Source organism: Malaclemys terrapin, chromosome 8 (assembly GCF_027887155.1).
Source record: "Malaclemys terrapin pileata isolate rMalTer1 chromosome 8, rMalTer1.hap1, whole genome shotgun sequence".
Taxonomy (NCBI): domain Eukaryota; kingdom Metazoa; phylum Chordata; order Testudines; family Emydidae; genus Malaclemys; species Malaclemys terrapin.
The window spans coordinates 7,427,083-7,445,371 of NC_071512.1; the positions used below are offsets into that span (position 1 = coordinate 7,427,083).

General features: G+C 46.0%; 1 protein-coding gene across 1 annotated transcript in view; it reads left to right on the forward strand.

Moving 5' to 3' along the window:
- The window catches only part of MGAT4B (alpha-1,3-mannosyl-glycoprotein 4-beta-N-acetylglucosaminyltransferase B), a 92,458-nt gene that overhangs the window by 64,164 nt on the left and 10,005 nt on the right, over positions 1-18,289 (forward strand). Inside the window, exons 2-9 of the mRNA XM_054037010.1 lie at positions 2,769-2,948; positions 3,551-3,691; positions 4,577-4,710; positions 7,829-7,875; positions 11,036-11,149; positions 12,692-12,767; positions 13,594-13,708; positions 14,828-14,958. Coding sequence (XP_053892985.1) covers positions 2,769-2,948; positions 3,551-3,691; positions 4,577-4,710; positions 7,829-7,875; positions 11,036-11,149; positions 12,692-12,767; positions 13,594-13,708; positions 14,828-14,958 — 938 coding nt within the window. The remainder of the gene's footprint in view (positions 1-2,768; positions 2,949-3,550; positions 3,692-4,576; positions 4,711-7,828; positions 7,876-11,035; positions 11,150-12,691; positions 12,768-13,593; positions 13,709-14,827; positions 14,959-18,289) is intronic.

Consider the following 18,289-nt stretch of genomic DNA (forward strand, 5'->3'; position numbering starts at 1 on the left):
CGGCCCACCAGGAGAGCTGGTAGGGAACCCGGGCAGGTATCTGACAGAATCCTGCCTGTGTTTTGACAAAATTTCTTCAAACCTGAACTGTTTTCACAAGACGTTTCCAGTTTGGAGTAGCATTTTCCAACAAAACTCGGTTTCATTGGAAAATTTCCAGCCAACTCTATTCTAGATGTGAGTGCTCAGCACTTCTACAAGTCAGACCACAGCGTCTCAAGTTGGGCATATAGAAATTGATGGATATACAATTAATAGCCACCTGTGAACACTTTGGTTTAAGTGACCTGACCAGGATCACATAAGAACTCTGTGGCAGAGGTAGGGATAGAATATAATGATCCAGGGCAGCACCATAAGACCATCCTTTCTATTTCTCACTCTCTCTCTACATCCTTTCTAACTTCCTCAACAAATAAGGCAGGGATCTTACAGACCACAGTCTCCTTTACTACACAATCCTGATTCAGCCATCCTGTGCTCTAAATGAACCAGGGGTCCTTTGGAAAAAATAGTAATTAAAGCATATCATAACACACATGCACAAGGTTGTACAGGCAGTCTTAATTCTGCATTTCCAAACTTTTGAGTGCTTGACTTGGTAATTGTAATGTTTTAAGCTAGGTTTCTTATACATAATTTCCTAAGTTTCTAAAAAAGCAAACTGCAAAAATAGAAATTCCCTTATGTGGCGGTGTATTGACAAACACATGGGTCATCAGCGGGGTTGGAAGTTTTAGATCCACTGCATAGATCTCTGCCGCTGGAGATAACAGACTAACTGATAGGAGCAGTAGTTTGTAATTGGCTCCTCTTCTCTATTGCATCAAACATAAATTACTTGTCTTCACTTTCGGGGCTCTTCATAGCCTATCTCTTCACTACGTATTACCTCTTATTTACTATCGAGATGTCAGCTTTTGCCACCAATCAGCCCACGATGCCTGCTTCCATTGTTCCCTCGTTAAATTTTCAAACAAACACCTTTGTGCTTTATCTTATGCTGCCACTTGCACTTGGGAGGACCTCCCCCAACCATCTGCAGAGTTATCTCCTTAGCCTCTTTCAAACTCTCCTTTTCCATGGAGCCTGCAAAAACGTGACAACAGCTGAGCTGCTGCTGTGTTGAAACCTCTGCCTATCATGCCGACCCAATATTGTCTCAGTTTCCTTATACTCCCCCATCTGTCTGTATTGTATCATCTGTTGTCTTATATTTACACTGTAAGTTCTCTGGGGCAGGGACCATCTTTTTGTTCTGTGTTTGTACAGTCCCCAACGCAGTGGAGTGCTGGTCCATGACTAGCGATTGTTCATGCTATGGTAATTCAAATAGTAATGATGAAGGGGGGTGAGACGCCCACTCTGCCAGTGTGTTTCACAAGTATTTGCTGACCACAGAGGAATGTTGAGACAAGAATCTTGGGTTCCATTCCAAGCTCTGGAGGGGCGTGTGCTCTAGTGGGCACAGACTCTTCTCCAAGCGTGACCCTTTATGTGCTGTCTCCTGCAGCCTGTCCCTACCCTGGCTCTTTTCAACCCCTGGCTCCTTGACCCAGTCTACACTTCCTCAGGCTAATCTTCCCACTCCCGGTTTCCTTGACCATGCAATTCTGGTCTCCCCATCTGTCAGAGCCCCAATTCCCATCTCTCCCCAGTGTCTCCCCCTCCACAGTCCAGTCCCAGTTCTCCCACTCCTGCCCCAACTCCTTGTCCCCAGTCTCCTCACCCAACCAGTTCCACTTCCCCACCTGCTGACATCTCATCTGACTAGTCTCTCTCCTCCCTAGTCACTGGCTCCCAGTTCTAGTCTTCCTTTTGGGGCCGCTCATCCAATCTCAATCCTCATCCCTTCGCTCCTTCACTCATCTCATTGCCCAGGCGGTCCAGGTTTTCCTCCCACACCCCAGCTCTTGGGCGGCCGGTGACCCAGCCGCCTGGGGAGGCTAACCCCTGGCCCCTCCCCTTGTGCCCGAGACCCTGCCCCCCTTCTACTTTCCCCTCCCCCGCAGGAACCCAAAGCATCCCCACCGTGGCCCTACTGCTTCCAGGTGCGGGGGGTGGGGGTGGCGAGGCCCCAGCCCGGGTCCACCACAGCCCTTGGGTGGCGCGGTCACCGTGTCCCCAGTCTTGGGGCTCCAGGCAGCCAACCCGGCCCAGCCCTGGCAGCCCTGAGTGGCTGGAGGAGGCCCACTGGCATTGGGGTGGGGCCACGGTAGGCTGTTTGGGAAGGCAAAGCCTCCCCTTGCCTAGGATACTCACCGCCCATGCCCCAGCTGCTTGTCAGATCGGTCTCACCTGCCCTCAGTCCCTCACTGGTTCCTTGTCCAGCCACTCCCAGTCTTCCCCCCCAAGCCTCATCAAATCTGTCTCCCCCCCAAGGCAACTGAGTCCCAGTCCTGTTCTCCCCCTCCCGTACTGCCAGTTTCCCTCACCGTGGGAGGGAAAGTTATAAGCAACTGACAAAAGGGTGTTTTAACAGGAAGGACCAAGCAACATTAGTAAGTGGTTCTCCCCGCTCTGCCTGTGTTCTAGAACCCGCAGGTAAAATGGCCAGTGCTCTGAGAATTTTACTTGCTGTGAAGCGCACATGGGTGAGCCGTTACCTCCGAATCAGCCAGTGATTTGGTAATACTTCTCCCTCCCTCTGTTTTAGGTTTGGTGCCTAGGGCTGCGGAGTGGGAGAATGGATGACTAATGACACTTTGCCTTTTGGAACCTGTCACAGCAGGGGGAAAAAGTGTTTCCTCTCTCTTCTCTCTCCACAGGTGAGGTTGTGGATATCTATCAGCGAGAGTTCCTAGCGCTCAGAGACCGTCTGCATGCTGCTGAACAGGAGAGCCTAAAGCGCTCCAAGGAGTTGAACCTGGTCCTAGACGAGATAAAGAGAGCGATCTCTGAGAAGCAGGCCCTACGGGACGTAAACCGGACATGGAGCAGTTTATCTGGTGAATCAGACTTTAACAGAGAGAAGCTGTTGCTATAGAGGAGGTAGTGAGATGTTTGTTTGTGTAGGGCTGCAGATAGGATGGGCAAGCATAGGCCAAGGTCCAGATCGTCTCTGATTTAGCATGAGAGGCTTAAGAGGTTCAGAAAATCTATTTGAATGGAGATGGCCATGCACCGTTAGACATTGAATCACGCCTCTGCAGATAATATACGCTAACTTGCTTGCTCGTGAGCTTTTATCACCAATTGTATGCCAGTACTGAATGTTTATGAAAAGCAGGTCACAGTGGAGGGTTTAGATTTGCTCTCTTATTTCAAAGTGCAAAAGTTGATTGGATGGGAAAATTGGATCTTTTTGATAAAATCTGATTGATCTTCATTCTCCTCCCCTCAAAGATTTTGGACCTTATTCAGTACCTTTACACACAACTCCCACTTACGTTAGTGGGGGTTGTGGGTGCCCACTAAGAAGGCTGGGTGGATTAATCTAGTGATAATCTAAAATGGCCAGATTGCCCTGTGACGGGGTTTTGTTGCTAGAAGCCTTGTGATCTCTTCCTGTATGGTATCCTGCATATTGACTTCCTTTTCCTCTTTTAAGATGAAACCAAATTAAAACTCTGGAATATCACCAACAAGAATGTGCTGCATCTTCCCACCATCTTTCACCATTTGCCACATTTGCTATCCAAGGAGAACAGTCTACAACCAGCTGTGCATGTGGGACAGGGACGCACTGGAGGTAAAAGCAGCTGCAGCAGCACTAAGATCCAATGTCTCTTCCCTTCACTTTACGTGTGCCCTTCTCCCCTCCATTCCTGGCTCGGGAAAAGCAGGACTGGATCTAGGGGAGCACATTCCATGCAGGCTTCCTCACTGCATCAGTGCATTAGGGTGGATGCGCAGAGTGTAACCCTTGTAAGTTAAGAGGTGCAGGGAGATACTGTCTGTGCTTTAACCAGCCCTAAAGTGATATTTGACCCGTCTGTCTGACGATTTTACTGCCACCCCTCAGTATAGTATCTGAGCCGCTCCCATGTAAAGTCAATGGAATGGCAAAGCCCCTAGTGGACTTCATGGGGTCCCTGGCACTTTTCCTCTTCTTGGGGTAAAAACTCTGCTTGGGATAGGGGTTTTTGTTTGTTTGTTTGTTTGTTTTAATTTTTATTAATTTACTTTTTTTTTTAATGTTGATTTGTTAAGGGTTTTGTTGGTTGGCCTGTTCTGGGCAGAAGAGGTCTCGGTCTTGAGTGTCTTTTTAGGGTTGAAAGGCCTTTCTGAAGAGGAACATTTTGCAGCATTTCCTAAATATCAGTCTTAAAGCTGTAATAACTGTACTGAATGCTTCAAAGGGAGGCCCTGCATGCTAGCACACCGTTCCTTTTTGTTTCCTGGCCAAACTGTTCATCAGAAAAAAGTTAACCTGCTGATCGGGATAATTCAGCGAATTAGCCCCGGGGAGCCACAGGCGTTTTGGTCACTAACCCATTTTCCTATTGATGGATCATAGTGCTAAAAGCAAGTAGAAAGTGAGACCTCGGGGGCTGAGTGAACAGTCTTGTTTGTTTTCCTGGCCTATTGCCTTGTGTTTGTCTTTCTGAAAACACTTTGCTTTGGTTCTGAGCAGTGTCCATAGTGATGGGGATCCCCAGCGTGAAGCGAGAGGTGCATTCATACCTTACGGACACCCTGAACTCCCTGATCTCCGAGCTCACCCAGCAGGAAAAGGAGGACACTGTGATTGTTGTTATGATTGCTGAGGTAACGTGACCCTTGTATCTATTTATCCCGCTTCATCAGCTCTTCATCCCCTTTTTCCGGCTGACAGGGACTTGGTACTGGTCCAGGAGGCTGAATGCAGCCATAAAACAGCAGGATGTCTTGTCATGGATGAGGGCCAGATCCACCGCTGTACAGGCAGATAAGCCCAACCTTGGGCTGTTGTCTGACGAGGTTCATCAGGCACATCCCCCTGATGGGGGCCAGCAGCCTGTTTTTAATGTGAAACAGTGCTTGGATGCGCTCTTCTACAGAGGGTCAATATGTTAGCAGATGATTACATTATAGCTGCCAACATGGCCCTTTCATTCATCTTTTTCATTTAAGTTGTGCTCATTAACCTCACTCGGCTCCTACAAACGCCAAAGCAGCTGTTGACTGAACCCCTTTAAACACCACTCCACCTCATTCATGCTTCCCTCCCAAGACTCCATCATGTTTTCTCTGCAATCCCCCAGCCCATTTCTCCAAGGCTGAGACTAGCCTATTTTGTTGCACTGATGCCCAGGGCCAGAATCCGTTGCTAAATTCAGGAGCTACAAAGCCTTGGTGCGTTAATCCACTGGAGCTGCTTTTATCTAGGGGTTTTATAGGGTTATTTTTCGCCACCGCTTTCCCCTCTGGATTATTTTCTCAAACCTAAAATGCATTTGTCTTAGTCTTCAGAAATCCACTGAGCAAGCAAAACCTCAGTGGTGTGTTGCCGGGAGCAGAGTGAAGATAAATACCGGCCTTTGCTACCTGTTTAGCAGCAATTAGATGGTTTGAGTGGCATTATGCTTACAGGTCTCTAGCTTGCCTTTTTTATACAAAAGGAAAGCGCACTCTTGAGGAGTGAGTGGCTGCTATCCAAAGTGCTGGGGGGTGGGGTGGGGTTGGATTAGTAGGTTTCTCCTGGGACTGAGGGGCATGGGTTTGATTCTCTCCTAAACTGCTTCATTGGCAGGCTGTGATTTTGGGCAAGTCACTTAATGCCTTTGTGCTTTAATGTACATGTCTGTGAAATGGACCTCACAGGGATCGTGTGAGGATTTAAAGGGAAGCATCAATGTGAAATTACTTTTTTTTTTTTTTAATTGATTAGCAAGAATTTTCAGGTACTGAGTTCCCCCTGCCAAATTTTTTTCCCCTCACTATATTTTAAAAATATTTTTCCTTCTTTTGAAGTATGACAGACTGTCTCAGATTGGGGAAACTGATTGTGGAGAAACAGTGAAATTAATTCTTAAATAAATTGCCAAATGCACAAAAACAGAGGAAATCTTTCTTATGTCTCAGTTACAGCCATAGTAGATGTTACAGGTAACAATAGAAGGTAAAACTACTTCAGACAGAAGGGGTTAGTAGACTCTGTCCTTTTAACTGTCAGGTGTTGCAAGATCTGCAGGAGGGCACTATAGAGGTGTGAACTACTGCTATGCTTGTTACACACCCAATCCATACAGTGCATTTCTCCGTACATCACTGCTGATGGGTCACGAGTCTTCAGGCCTAGGGTAGAAAATGATATAAAAGATGGTATGAGATTTGAACAGTCAATCAGATGGCTTGAAGAATCTAGGCAACATGAAGCTACCACTGTAGTCTTAGGAGGGGCAGGGGCGAAGATAAGAGAACTGATGGGCTCCATCCTGAGGGGTTTTAATGACTGCCTCTAAAATTTAGAGTATTTCAGAAACTGAGAATCAACTCCCAATTCAACAGTATCTGGCTCTGGCAGCTAACTTCCTTCCTACGAGTTGTGAAAAAAATTCCACTGGGTCACCGAGGGAAGCAGCCTGCTTATTATGTTGTAAGACTCCAGCCTGAGTCCTCTAGCTGCGTTGGCACTGGGACAGCTGTCCCTGTCAGAGCAGTTAGACACAGCTGTAATAGGAAGAGTCCTCTTGGAGTGGGTTTGCTGCATTGCAATGTGCTGTCCCAGTGGGGAGGAGCCCCATTCCTCCCCTACATAATCATTTAAAGCAGGATGGCATGTGTGGGCAGATGTGGTGTTTGGTATCCGATGCAAAGTGCTGAGGCAGTTATAGTGACAGATGGGAGTTGTGTGTTCGCTCCCAGAATATAAGGCCATCTTCCTTCCTTTTTGTAGCCGTTTTCCGGGCTCTTCCAGGGTAAGAAATCAGTCTCTCGCGGTGGTTCTGAGAACCCTTGGAGAAGGGGAGCTTGTCTCTCTAGAAAAACTTGACTTGTCATTATTCTGGGTAAAGCACTGGGCTTGGCTTCTGGCATAAACCCCTGACCTCTCACTCCTCACCTCAACATGGCACCAAATCTGACACCACCTCATACTGAGCAGGACATTGCAAGCAATTGTTTAGCACTTACTCCTCGTGATGGTAAAAGTCATCGTCCCTGCTTCTCAAATCCCAGCCTAAGACTTGTGTTCGCTGTTTCGAGAACAGTGGAACCACTCGGAGCAGTAAAATCTTTGGAGGCCTCTTGATCTGGAATTCTGGAATAGAGGGCATGGGACCTTATTTTCTCTTCACCGGCCCCCTGCATGAGTCTTTGCATTTATATCTTTTCTATTAGTATCATGCAGCATGATTAGCCTTTTCCCCTGAGCTGCTGAGAGTGACTAGGTCAAATCTCAGGACCAACTGAGAGATTCAGGTTTGCAGCTGAAATTAACCCAAAATATAAATACATGTTATAATAGAAACCCCTCTGTTTTGCTGACGAAGGTAGAATTCCTTTTCTGTTGGGGACTGTTCATTTAGTTAAATGCCAACAGTCTGCTTGGCACTGTACAGAAAATGGGGCCAAGGATGTCATCCTCCTCTAGACACCTAGTATTTTTATTTTGTTTTTTATTTAACACTGGCCAAACCGGAGGGATTTGAAGAAGAGTTTGGTTTTGATCCACCAAAATGGGGAGAGGATTTCAGGCACAAGGGCCATAAAGAAGAAGGCCTGGAGATGAATGAATGAATGGTGTATGGAAGTGTTGACAGCACAGACTAGGGAGTACTAGCAGTGGCTTCTGAGATGCAGGCCGGGCAGAGAATAAATCCGGATGAGGCATTTAAAGTATTGATGGTTGGTTTCTCTGAAACTGAATGATCTCTTCTTACAGTGTTTAACTTTTTATTTTCAGACAGATGAACAGTATACAACCGGAGTGGCAGAAAACATCAAAAACTTGTAAGCAATTCCCATTCGTTACCCTGATGTGAACTAGGCATGTAACAATGTAACAGCCTCGTTAAAGAAAATAAATGTCTTTTTGTTTGCTTGATTTTTCTGTTATAAATTCTAGAGTCTCATCCTGTCTCTTAATTAAGCTGATCCCAAATTCATCTCATTCTAAAATATACGGTATTGTAACTTTAATTTCTTTCTGATCGTATCCAACCAGTTTTGTGCTTTTATGTTCTCAATGCACATGATCTTGCCATCTGAGTCGCTCTTCCTGTCCTGTGTTGTTATGAGAAGATGGATTATTTATATGTACAGTCATCCTGGGGGGGGAAGGGGTGTTCCTATTCTCATATAGTTCAGCATCCTGCCTGCTCATAGAGTCAGAGCAAGTGAACAGCATGACTGGCACCAAAATAAGGCTGTTACCGCCTGAGTGTCCATTTCCCTGCCCCTTTTTGCTACACCAGGTTAGGTTGCATTCTTTCTCTGGCACTGCAACTGTGATCTCTCTGGTAACAAATTTCTGCCCCAGAGTTACAGTGGCCTCCGCAACTTCACAATTGCTAAGTGTTGGCAAGAAACCTGTGGTAGATGGTTATTAGAGAGCTGGTCTAGGCATTAGCAGCATCAGAACTCAAAGAGGAAGAAGAAAGCAATTGTAACAACAGAGGCTCTGAATCCCGTCCAGCTTCCGTGTCTGCATGTTTCCAAAGAACCACAGTAACCTTAAGAGCAAGACTTTTTAAAGGATGATATGACCTAATGGTTCAATTCAATTCCTGAGCTGGTGATGGGAGAGGGCTTGGGACATGCTTCCAATAATAGAAGAGCAGAAAAGCATTGTATTCCTACTGCACTTGTAGAAGAGCTGGAACAGAGCCCTCTGTCTTGCTGTGCAAAGTGAGGCAGATCCACCTTCTGCCTTTTGTGGCAGGAGCGTATACTTAGTAGGGGATGACGAGCTGATTGTCTGATGTACCCTGATGAAATTACCAGGCACTATCGAAGGAAGGGCCCCTCTGTGAAAGGTTTAGAACTTGAATGAACTTAGTGATTTGATTTCCCCTCCCCCCCCCCCAATAAACTCATAAATTATCTCTTAAATTCAATTGCTGGGGGAAGCCTACAGTCTAAGCGTGTGTTGCTCAGGGAAAGCGCCAGTGCTCCTTTATCAACGTCCCAGCATTTGTAATGAGAAGTCATGTTTCAGATATCGCTTGAGGAATGATAATTTAAAGGGACACCATGACGTCAGCTGGAAATGTTATCAATTTAAAAAACAAGTTAAAAGTAGTTTCGGGGACTACTGTCCTGGAGTCTCTCTGTCAGTCGTGTCTGTTCCTCCCCTTGCTGCCTAAATGCTGACACATAAATAAGGGAGACTGACTGACTATAGGGGTTAAACAATGAAACTGGAGATTAAGGCTACGATTATGTCATGAAATCTGTGACTTCCATTGACCTCCATGACGTTTTCTGCCCTGGGGCTGGAGTTCCCAGCCAGCCTCGCCCTTGCAGCTCCCAGCCCCCAACCTGGTGGGCAGACCCCGGGCTGCAGCAAGCAGGTGGGGGACCCCGTGCCACTGCCCAGCCGCGGGAGGCAGGCGGGGGGACCCTACAGCTACCAGCTGCCCGGGGCGAGGGGACCCACAGCAGCCCAGCCCCAGGGGCAGAGCTCCCACGGATATTTTTAGTAAAAGTCAGGGACAGGTCACGGGAAATAAACAAAAATTAATGGTAGCCTGTGGCCTGTCCCTGACTTTTACTAAAAATATCCGTGACAAAAACTTAGCCTTACTGATGATACATAGAGTGCTGTCAAAATGTACAGTGTAAAACACTGGGGGAAAGCTGTCTTTCTGTCTAATCCCTTGCAGTTACAGTAATACTGTATTTGGATATTGTTTGTAACAATGGGTACACATTTTTCAGACAAATGACTTTTTTTAATTGACAGTGACCCTCTAAATTGTTCTTAACCATGTCACAGAAAATATACTTTGGTAGCTTTGTTTGGCACAATAGGAAATCAAATCAGCAGTAGAAAACAGGTTAACTTTCCTGGTGGTCTTCTAATAACCACTAAGACTAACTACAATGGTTTTGATAACCTATCAAATAAGCATAATATAATCGCTGCAAACTGGCATTTACTTTGACACTTTGCAAACACCTGTATATCCACCTTATATTAGTAAATCAGACTTTGGGTCCCCCAGATTTGCTGGGGTCAAGCTAATTGTCTGTAGGGCTTTACCTGCAAATAAATGCTTATGTTTTTCGTCAAAACAGACTAATATTTATAAGGGGTTAAATGCAGATTGCCTCAAGCAGAAGTGGTAGATGGGACACTTAGACATCAGTGGATCCAAATTGCTTCTTCAGGTTCCTCACCTCTGAAGTGGCAGCTGGTCTGCTCCCACTCCGCTGCATCACAACTTCCCCAGGAACCCAGTGGAGTGAGTTCGTGGGGGAGGGCCTCGTAAGGGACCTTTTTTAAAGCATGTGCTGGGGCTTTGCCAGATTACCTTTAAAATAGTCTAGAATCTCTGCAAAACCTCATCATATGCTTATTAACAGCCCTGATGGCATTCCCCTCCTCTCCCAGATGTGTCAACTTGGTGCTCCTACAGGGATGCCGCCTTATAGCCATGTTGGGCTATCGTAGCACACTGAGAACTGGGCAGTGTGACTTGAGGGGAGGAACCTAAAAGGAAGAAATAAGGCTTGGATTCCCTGATGTGGTGAGTGTCGTTCCTCCTGCCAATGTTTGAGGCATTCCACACACAACTCTTGTGGATCATTTAAAAAAGAAAATCTATGCTATCAGCCCAGCATCCCTGAGCAACCTACCATAACAAATCAACATGTTTGCATGTAGTAGAGAGACAAATACTGGTATACAAACAGATTGCAGTTCCAGGCTTACATGGGGCTGTTAAAAACAGTTGGGGGAAGAGGAGATTTAAAATCCCATGACAAGTACCCTGCTGGTGTCCTTTTGTTAGAACTAAGCCTGCAAGTGCATTCACTACTATAGAGGTTTTATCTTGGAGGTTAATTTTGTTTGATTCCACGGTCTGGTGTTTTCCAAGTGACTTCAGTCTGAATCTGTCATGTTACGCCCGGTACAGCAATTGCTTGCTTGCACTTTCTCTCTCAGGTTCCCCAAGGAAATACACTCTGGTCTCCTGGAAGTCATTTCCCCCTCTCCTCATTTCTATCCAGACTTTTCTCGCCTCCGGGAATCTTTTGGTGACCCCAAGGAAAGAGTCAGGTAATGCCAGATGATTTAAAAATCTGTAATAAGTAATACTTACATTCTGTATACTCCTGATTCAGAAGAGATAAACACATCTGTGGATTTATGCAGGGTCCTTAACTTTGCTTTTTGTGAGAATTAAGGACCTAGTGAATATGCATTGTTGTTAGCTTCATTTGGCTTGGCTTGCTCTGCTGTGTTTCCCATGTCTATTTTCCACAAGTCAAACTGAGACAAAGCTGCTAACCTACAGGATACTTACCTCGAGAAGCCACTTGTTTTCCAGTTAACTCCAAACTAATCATACAGTAAAGAATAGGCTTTCTTTATCCCATCTTCTCCTCTGGTGAAAGTGAAAGGTGTATTGTGTTGGCTCCCTGTGACATTACCCAGAGTACAATCTGGACTGATTAACAGCTCTGTCCTCTCAGTGCTCCAATCTGGGATGCCTCTTAACACTGCTTTGCTGTGAGAGCAGCCACTCCTGGTCTGCTCACACACAGTCTCCAGCATGTAAATTACTCCTAGTTATAGTATATGAGTGCTGTGGCCAGCCCCTCATGCGTTACACTGCAGAGCAACACCAGCAAATTCCCAGTCCCAGACTTTCCACCAGAAATGTGTGTCTTGAACTGCCCTGCTCTCTCCTGGACAATGCAAGCTCATATAAAGTCTGTCATTTTATTAATAGAAAATGATATGCACACATCCTATTATCCCAAATGAAGTGTGTCCCCCCACACACATTGGTTTAGATAAAACAAGTGTATTATCTACAAAAGATAGATTTTAAGTGACTACAAGTAAGGAGACATAAAAGTCAGAATTGGGTTACAAGAAAATAAAAGTAAAATGCAACTAATGCCTAACTTAACAAGCTAAGTGAATTCAAAGCAAAGTGTCTGTCACCACATGTTCTAGCAGTTTTACTGGCTGAATTCCTTTTAGTCAGGATCCCTTCCCCCTGTCCAAAGCTTTTTTCCTTTGTTCTTCAGGTGTTGTGGATGCCGTTGAGAGAAAAGGAGGGAAAATTTGTGATGTCTCCTCTCTTATAGTTGTTTCTCTTATTCAGGAATCATTTCCAACTGAGATATAGGAGATAGAAAGTCTGTGTGGATGGGAACCCCCAGCTATTTCTTTGTCAAGATGTAGATTTTCACCCACATCCTCTTTCCTGCCAAAGAATGGCCACTTAACCGAGCGGTGGTTCATTTGATTTTGTAGACACCTGGCTGAGATGTTGGCTAGCCTTTTGTCTCTGGGGAACTGGTCTGTGGCTGCTCCCTCAGACTTGGAACATGTCTTAATAATACCATACAGAGGAATCTTATACATTTACATGCAGTGTTGCCACACATACTTTGCCAGGACAATAATGATCAGCAAATTCTGAGTTCAAATAACACCTTACAAGGCATACTTTGTACAGAATTTATCATAGTCCACCTGTCAAAGGGGTGAATATAAGGGTACACAGATTGTCACACTCCCCAAATGAAGCACCTGCTGGCTGGTAGTAAGGCAGTGGTGTTCTCATCAAATTTGTCTGGTTTGCAGGTGGAGAACTAAACAGAACCTAGATTACTGCTTTTTAATGATGTATGCCCAGTCCAAAGGCATTTACTATGTGCAGGTAAGTTTGATGGTGGGGTGGGAATGTCTGAATTCATTGAGACATGTAGCTTGTACCAGTGACGGTGGGGAGGGGCGTGTGTGTGTGCGTAAAACATAAAGTGGAGTCTTTGATGCGGGGCAGGGGAAGAAGGGAGAGGTTAATTCAAATGCTGTTGGAGTGTTTCTGGTGTTGACTCTTCTCCAAATGTGACACCCATAGGATATGCTGTCCCTTTCACATCCAGTCCTCCCAAGTCTGATTCAGGAACTCCTCTGCATTTCTCCTTCAACCATCTCTCTCTCTCTCTCTCTCTCCCTCTGCGCGTGCACAGATATTTACTTTGGACCAGGTTAGATTAACCCTTTGCGAGCCAAAATGTAAGTCTTCATTGTAGTGTGATGTAGATTCTCCTGAAAACAAAGCATATTAGCTCTACATTATGGGCAGCATGCAACTGTGGGAGGGATGGCTCGCTTTGAAATTTGCCGACCTGTGGTGCCACACTGCAGAAAAACTTTACAATGGAACCTGGTCTAATGGCTAGAAAAGTAGCAGTGTCTTTGCTGTCATGTATGAGCTGCAGCTTACCCAACACAGCTGTTAAAGTTCCCTTTGGCCAAACAGGCGAAAGAATTTTGCCCAGGAATGGAAGAGGTTCACAAAGAGTAGGAGTCAGTTTTCCTTTAGCCTGTTGGATTAGATTAGACGTGTATGTTCCCACAACAAACTCTGCCTTTGCCAAAACCTTCCCCTGCCCTCCTGTGTCGAATGTTGTGCAGCGGAGAGACAGGAACAGAACATGTGTTTTTTGTTGCATGTGCTAAGTTTCCTTTTCTCCTTGCAGCTCGAGGACGACATTGTAGCCAAACCAAACTATCTCAGCACAATGAAGAACTTTGCTCTGCAGCAGCCCTCTGAGGAGTGGATGATCCTGGAATTCTCACAGCTTGGTTTTATTGGTAACTGACTCTTCCTCCTCCCCCCCCCCCCCCCCCCAGCACCTTCCAAATGTGGCTATCACATAGCTGGCTAGATCTTACAAACAGCAACCCCCTTGCTTAGAGACGTTTTCCCATAGTAAGGGTAAATTCCATATGCTTGGCTTCTTCTAACACTTTTATAGTGACCCTTTGACTTGCTCAGGAAATAAACTACCTCCAAGTTTTCTGTCCTGAGCCTCCTGGTCCTGGGATAGTTACACAGCTGGAACGAGAACCTGTGTGTCAGTCACCTTTCTGTTGACACAGTTCAGCTAAAACAGAGCAGGGCAACAGCAACTGCCTCTAGCTTCTCATTGCCTTTTATGTGGCGTAATGTTTTACTGATGTGCTGTGTTGAACAGGCCAAGCTTCCTACGACACTTAGCTTACAAGTGGGTAGGGACGGTGCAACTCCATGCTTGTCCATGTTGCATCTTCCACAAGCATTAAACTACTGCTATTCTGATTCCTTTTTAATAAAAAATAAATCTGCCCAGTGGCCCAGCAGTGAGGCTCGCTTCCTGGATATGTCTGGTTGCTTCTTGGTTGGACGGGATCTAGAAGCACCTGCCATAACACGCTCAGTCTGTGGGCTGGAGGAAGTTTTACATCAGCTGAGAACTATTTCAGGAGCAGCACTGTATGGTTATGCAAACAGTTTGGATATTCCTCTGCTGGGTGTTGGCTACATTCGTTTAACAGGGTTTGATGTTTTTCTGAACTCTGCGGGCAGGAAAATAATCTTTGCTAGAACTGTGCATGAATTCCATTTTCACCCCTATCTCTCTGGTGTCCCCTCCCCACCTGGTGTGAGTGTTCCCACCTTGACTTCAGTGGGACTCATAATGGTGTGTGTTGCTAACTCGCTAGCAACAGTTCTATAATGAATGCTAATTTTAGAACTGTACAGGCAGCATCAGTGATGCTGATGCATAAGCTCCAACTGCGCAAATCCATGGTTACTTGAAACTCCGTTAGAGATGCAAGGAGAGAAACCAGTTTTTCCCCTGAGGAACTTGTTATTCTTTTCAGTGGCTGGATCTTGTTTGTTTCATACTGTATCTGCTTTGTCTCTTCTCCATCCAAATATGCTTTCAGGAAAGATGTTCAAATCGCTGGATCTCAGCCTGATTGTGGAGTTTATACTCATGTTCTACAAGGACAAGCCCATTGACTGGCTCCTTGATCACATCCTTTGGGTGAAAGTGTGCAATCCAGAAAAAGATGCGGTAAGTAAACAATCCCCACAGAAGGCACGAAGAATCTTTCCACTGTACACTTGCTCTGAATGTCCAGAACTTGCTGGGAAAGGTGGGAAGATCTCTTTTTATAAGAAGTAGTGATGATGAAATTTTGTTCTGAATCTTTGTTAATCTCATTTAGCCAGGAAAGCTTCATTAGGATCTTATCTAGGAAAAAATGTTTGGAAAATTCAATATGTTGCCTTCCAGATTAGCATGTTGCTAAGAGATGCTTTATGGGGATTCTTTGTGATGGGTAGAAAAGTCAGAACCTCCCTTCTGTAGAAGGATACTTCCCATTCTGGGCAATAATCTCTCTGATGCTAGAGGAAATTGAGACCGGCTCCTTGTTTAACTCCATCATTAGAGGATTTTCCCACAAACCCTAAGGAGAGTGGTCTCTTCCCCTCCATGCTTTTATCTTATCTTTTTTAACTATGTGTTCCCTTCCTTGAAGCCTGCCTTCCCCCTACACTTACTGTAACAGCAAAATACCCCTTTGGAATTGCACTTGAGTGCCCTCTCCGTTTGGAGCACACGCGCATGGTGACTCGGGATCCCATTGCAGCTCCCTGAGCTTCTCCACAGCCAGGAGGGTGGTAGCCATGTAGAGAGGTGGAGGGGGAGGGGAGTCTAGGGGAATCCTTATTGCTGTCTTGTGGTCATTGTGATCTATTGTTTACTGTGGTGTGTGTGTGTGTCTGATGCTTTACAGATGACAGTAAAAAAGGGACATCCTTTCTGGTGTTCTAAATTAAACTAACAACAACAAGAGATCAGAGTAACTGGGATAGAGTGGAGGGTATGGGAGGATGAGGGTTGCAGCTGTGAGTGTGAGATGAACTCGTTGCCAGGTGTACACTCTGGTCTTGTATTTGAATACATTTAAATCTGAAGTCGAGGTCAGTGCCGCAGAGACCCCAGAGAAGCAGGGCTAGTATCTGTCTCTAGTAGGTTTTTATCTTTTCTCCTCTGTTCGCTCTGAGAGAGATAGGTCGCAGTATCCCTTAGATCCTCTTGTGTGTAGAGTGATTTGTGTTCCAAACACCGTTTGTTTGTTCTTCAGGCAGTTTTGGCCCAGTGTGCTCTTGGGTGACAGACCCATTCTCAATCAACATATCCTACAGAACCTCTTCTCCTGGTCTGGGCAAGATTGGGATTTGTTTGTGCGTCTGCTCCATGCAGGAGTGATGAGATGCAGCTGGTGCTTCCCCTTCACCACCCCACCACCCTCCTTGTATTTAGCTTGAGCGGTGTTTTAATGCAATTCCCACTACACAGCCAGGTTAGCTCATACTCTCCTACCTGACTGCTTCCCCTCCACTGTCTTCTCAGGGGATGCTGCAAACCTCTGAATTGTTGCTTTTTTACAAATTTAACCTAATTCTAGTGTGGATTTCTGTCTCCTTCTCCCACTGTGTGCATGATTAACTCTCTGCAGCGCCCCTTGAAACGTGACTGTAAATCCCACTGTGTTGAATCAGATTGGTAGCTCTAGGATTTGCTTTCTTGATTGAAAGTTTGCTTGGCCTGGGCTCTTTGGGAAGTGCTTTGCCTGATCTGGATACATCCTGTTCTCTTTATGTTTGAAAACTAATTGTAGATTTACCTGGGATAAAGTTGCATATGAAGAGCTGACCTTGCTGTTACTAGCAGAGCAGTTCCCCATCCTAATGTGCCTAGGACAATGTTGCTTTCATTAAATGTGTCCTTAACAAAATGAGTAAAGGTGGGGGAGGGGGTGTTAAGGGCACTAACATATTCTAACCTGTTTTTCCCATCTAGGTTAAAATAGGGACCTGAAATGAGCTGTGTTTTTTTGCTGGCAGTGCAAAGAGGTTCTCCCATTAACAGGGCCAGTTTTAATTTTATAATGTAATGAGAGTTGGATTAAGGGATTAGCTCAACTGCAGCCTGCAGAGAATACCCCTGGAATGTCCAGGTTCCGGGGAGGCACAGGCAGACGTTCCAGCTCTCGTGGATTGATCGTGAGAGTCACAATTCGTGAGTAAATTTAAACCTCGCTCATTATTTCATGATAGAACTCTCAAATGTCAGGATTGTGGGCGGGGGGGTTTCCAGCTGCGGCTGGAAAGAAAAAAATCCTTACATCTGAGAGGTCTAAAAGTGAGGCTTAATTTTACTTAGCAATCCTGTCAGCCACAGCGGGGGCTCCCCTGTCAAGCCTCCGGTGTGGGCCGGCGGGGCCGGGCTCCCGCTGTCAAGCGCAGGTGGCTGCTTCCCTGCCAGCCTGGGAAATGGGAGAAGGGACCCCACTGCAGCCTCCCCCCCCCCCCCACGCTGGGGAGGGTGAAGAAACCCTAAGAGAAGCAGAGGTGAGGCTGGGAGGGCTGAACCATGGCCGGAGGGCTGCAGGGGGACTGAAGTGAGGAGGGTGGGGGCTGATGGGGTTGGGGGCCTGTATTGATGGTGGATTCTGAGCAGATGGGGTGAGTTCTGGAAGGGTGAACTGAGGGCAGTGGGGGTTGATGGGGTAGGGGGATGAACTGATGGGGTGGTGATAGGGGTAGGGAGACTGAATTGACGGGGGGATGGGTGAGGACAAACTGATGGGGGAGGGCTGGGGGACAGGATTAATTGCTGGGCAGAAGATGGGCAGATGTGGGGGGTGAGAGCTCCTGCAGCAGGGGCCAAAGTCACTTTGTCCAGTACATATGGGAGAGTGGGCAACACTACCATGCACACACCTCAGGGATGGGCAGGGGGAGTTCAAACATCAAGAGACCGAGCTAAAAAACACGTAATGATTTTGGGGCCAATCTCTTGACTTCTTGGAGTCAAACATGATTTCTGCGAGTCCAACTCACGATTTTTGCTCTCTTGAAGTTGGCAGTACTGCACAGGTAACGTGGGCTGTGCCAAGGGCTTGCTTAGCAAGGAAGGCTTGAGTACCACTGATGGGATTCTATGCAGCTTGTCCCCCTTTTTAGGTCTTAGTATAGTGCAGGGACTGCATTCAGAGAGCCCATCAGAAAGGGTACGTAGACAGACCTCATTGAGTTTGATACTTTGCGGACATCCCTATAAGCGGGGTCACAAAAATTGTTGGACCAAAAAAACCTCTTATCTTTCCCTGTGCTTAAATCCATATTTGCATCCCGTTACCCTCCCCACAAAGAAAACTGAATTAAATTTCTAGCTAATGCGACTCCTGGGCAGTGTACTGTGGATAAATCCCCACAAGCCAGGGGCTTCTAATAGGTGTCCTGGATATGATATAACTATCGGGGTAGCCATCATTCTATAACAGACTTAAAAGTCACTATTCTTGAACAAAAAAACTTCAGAAACAGACTTC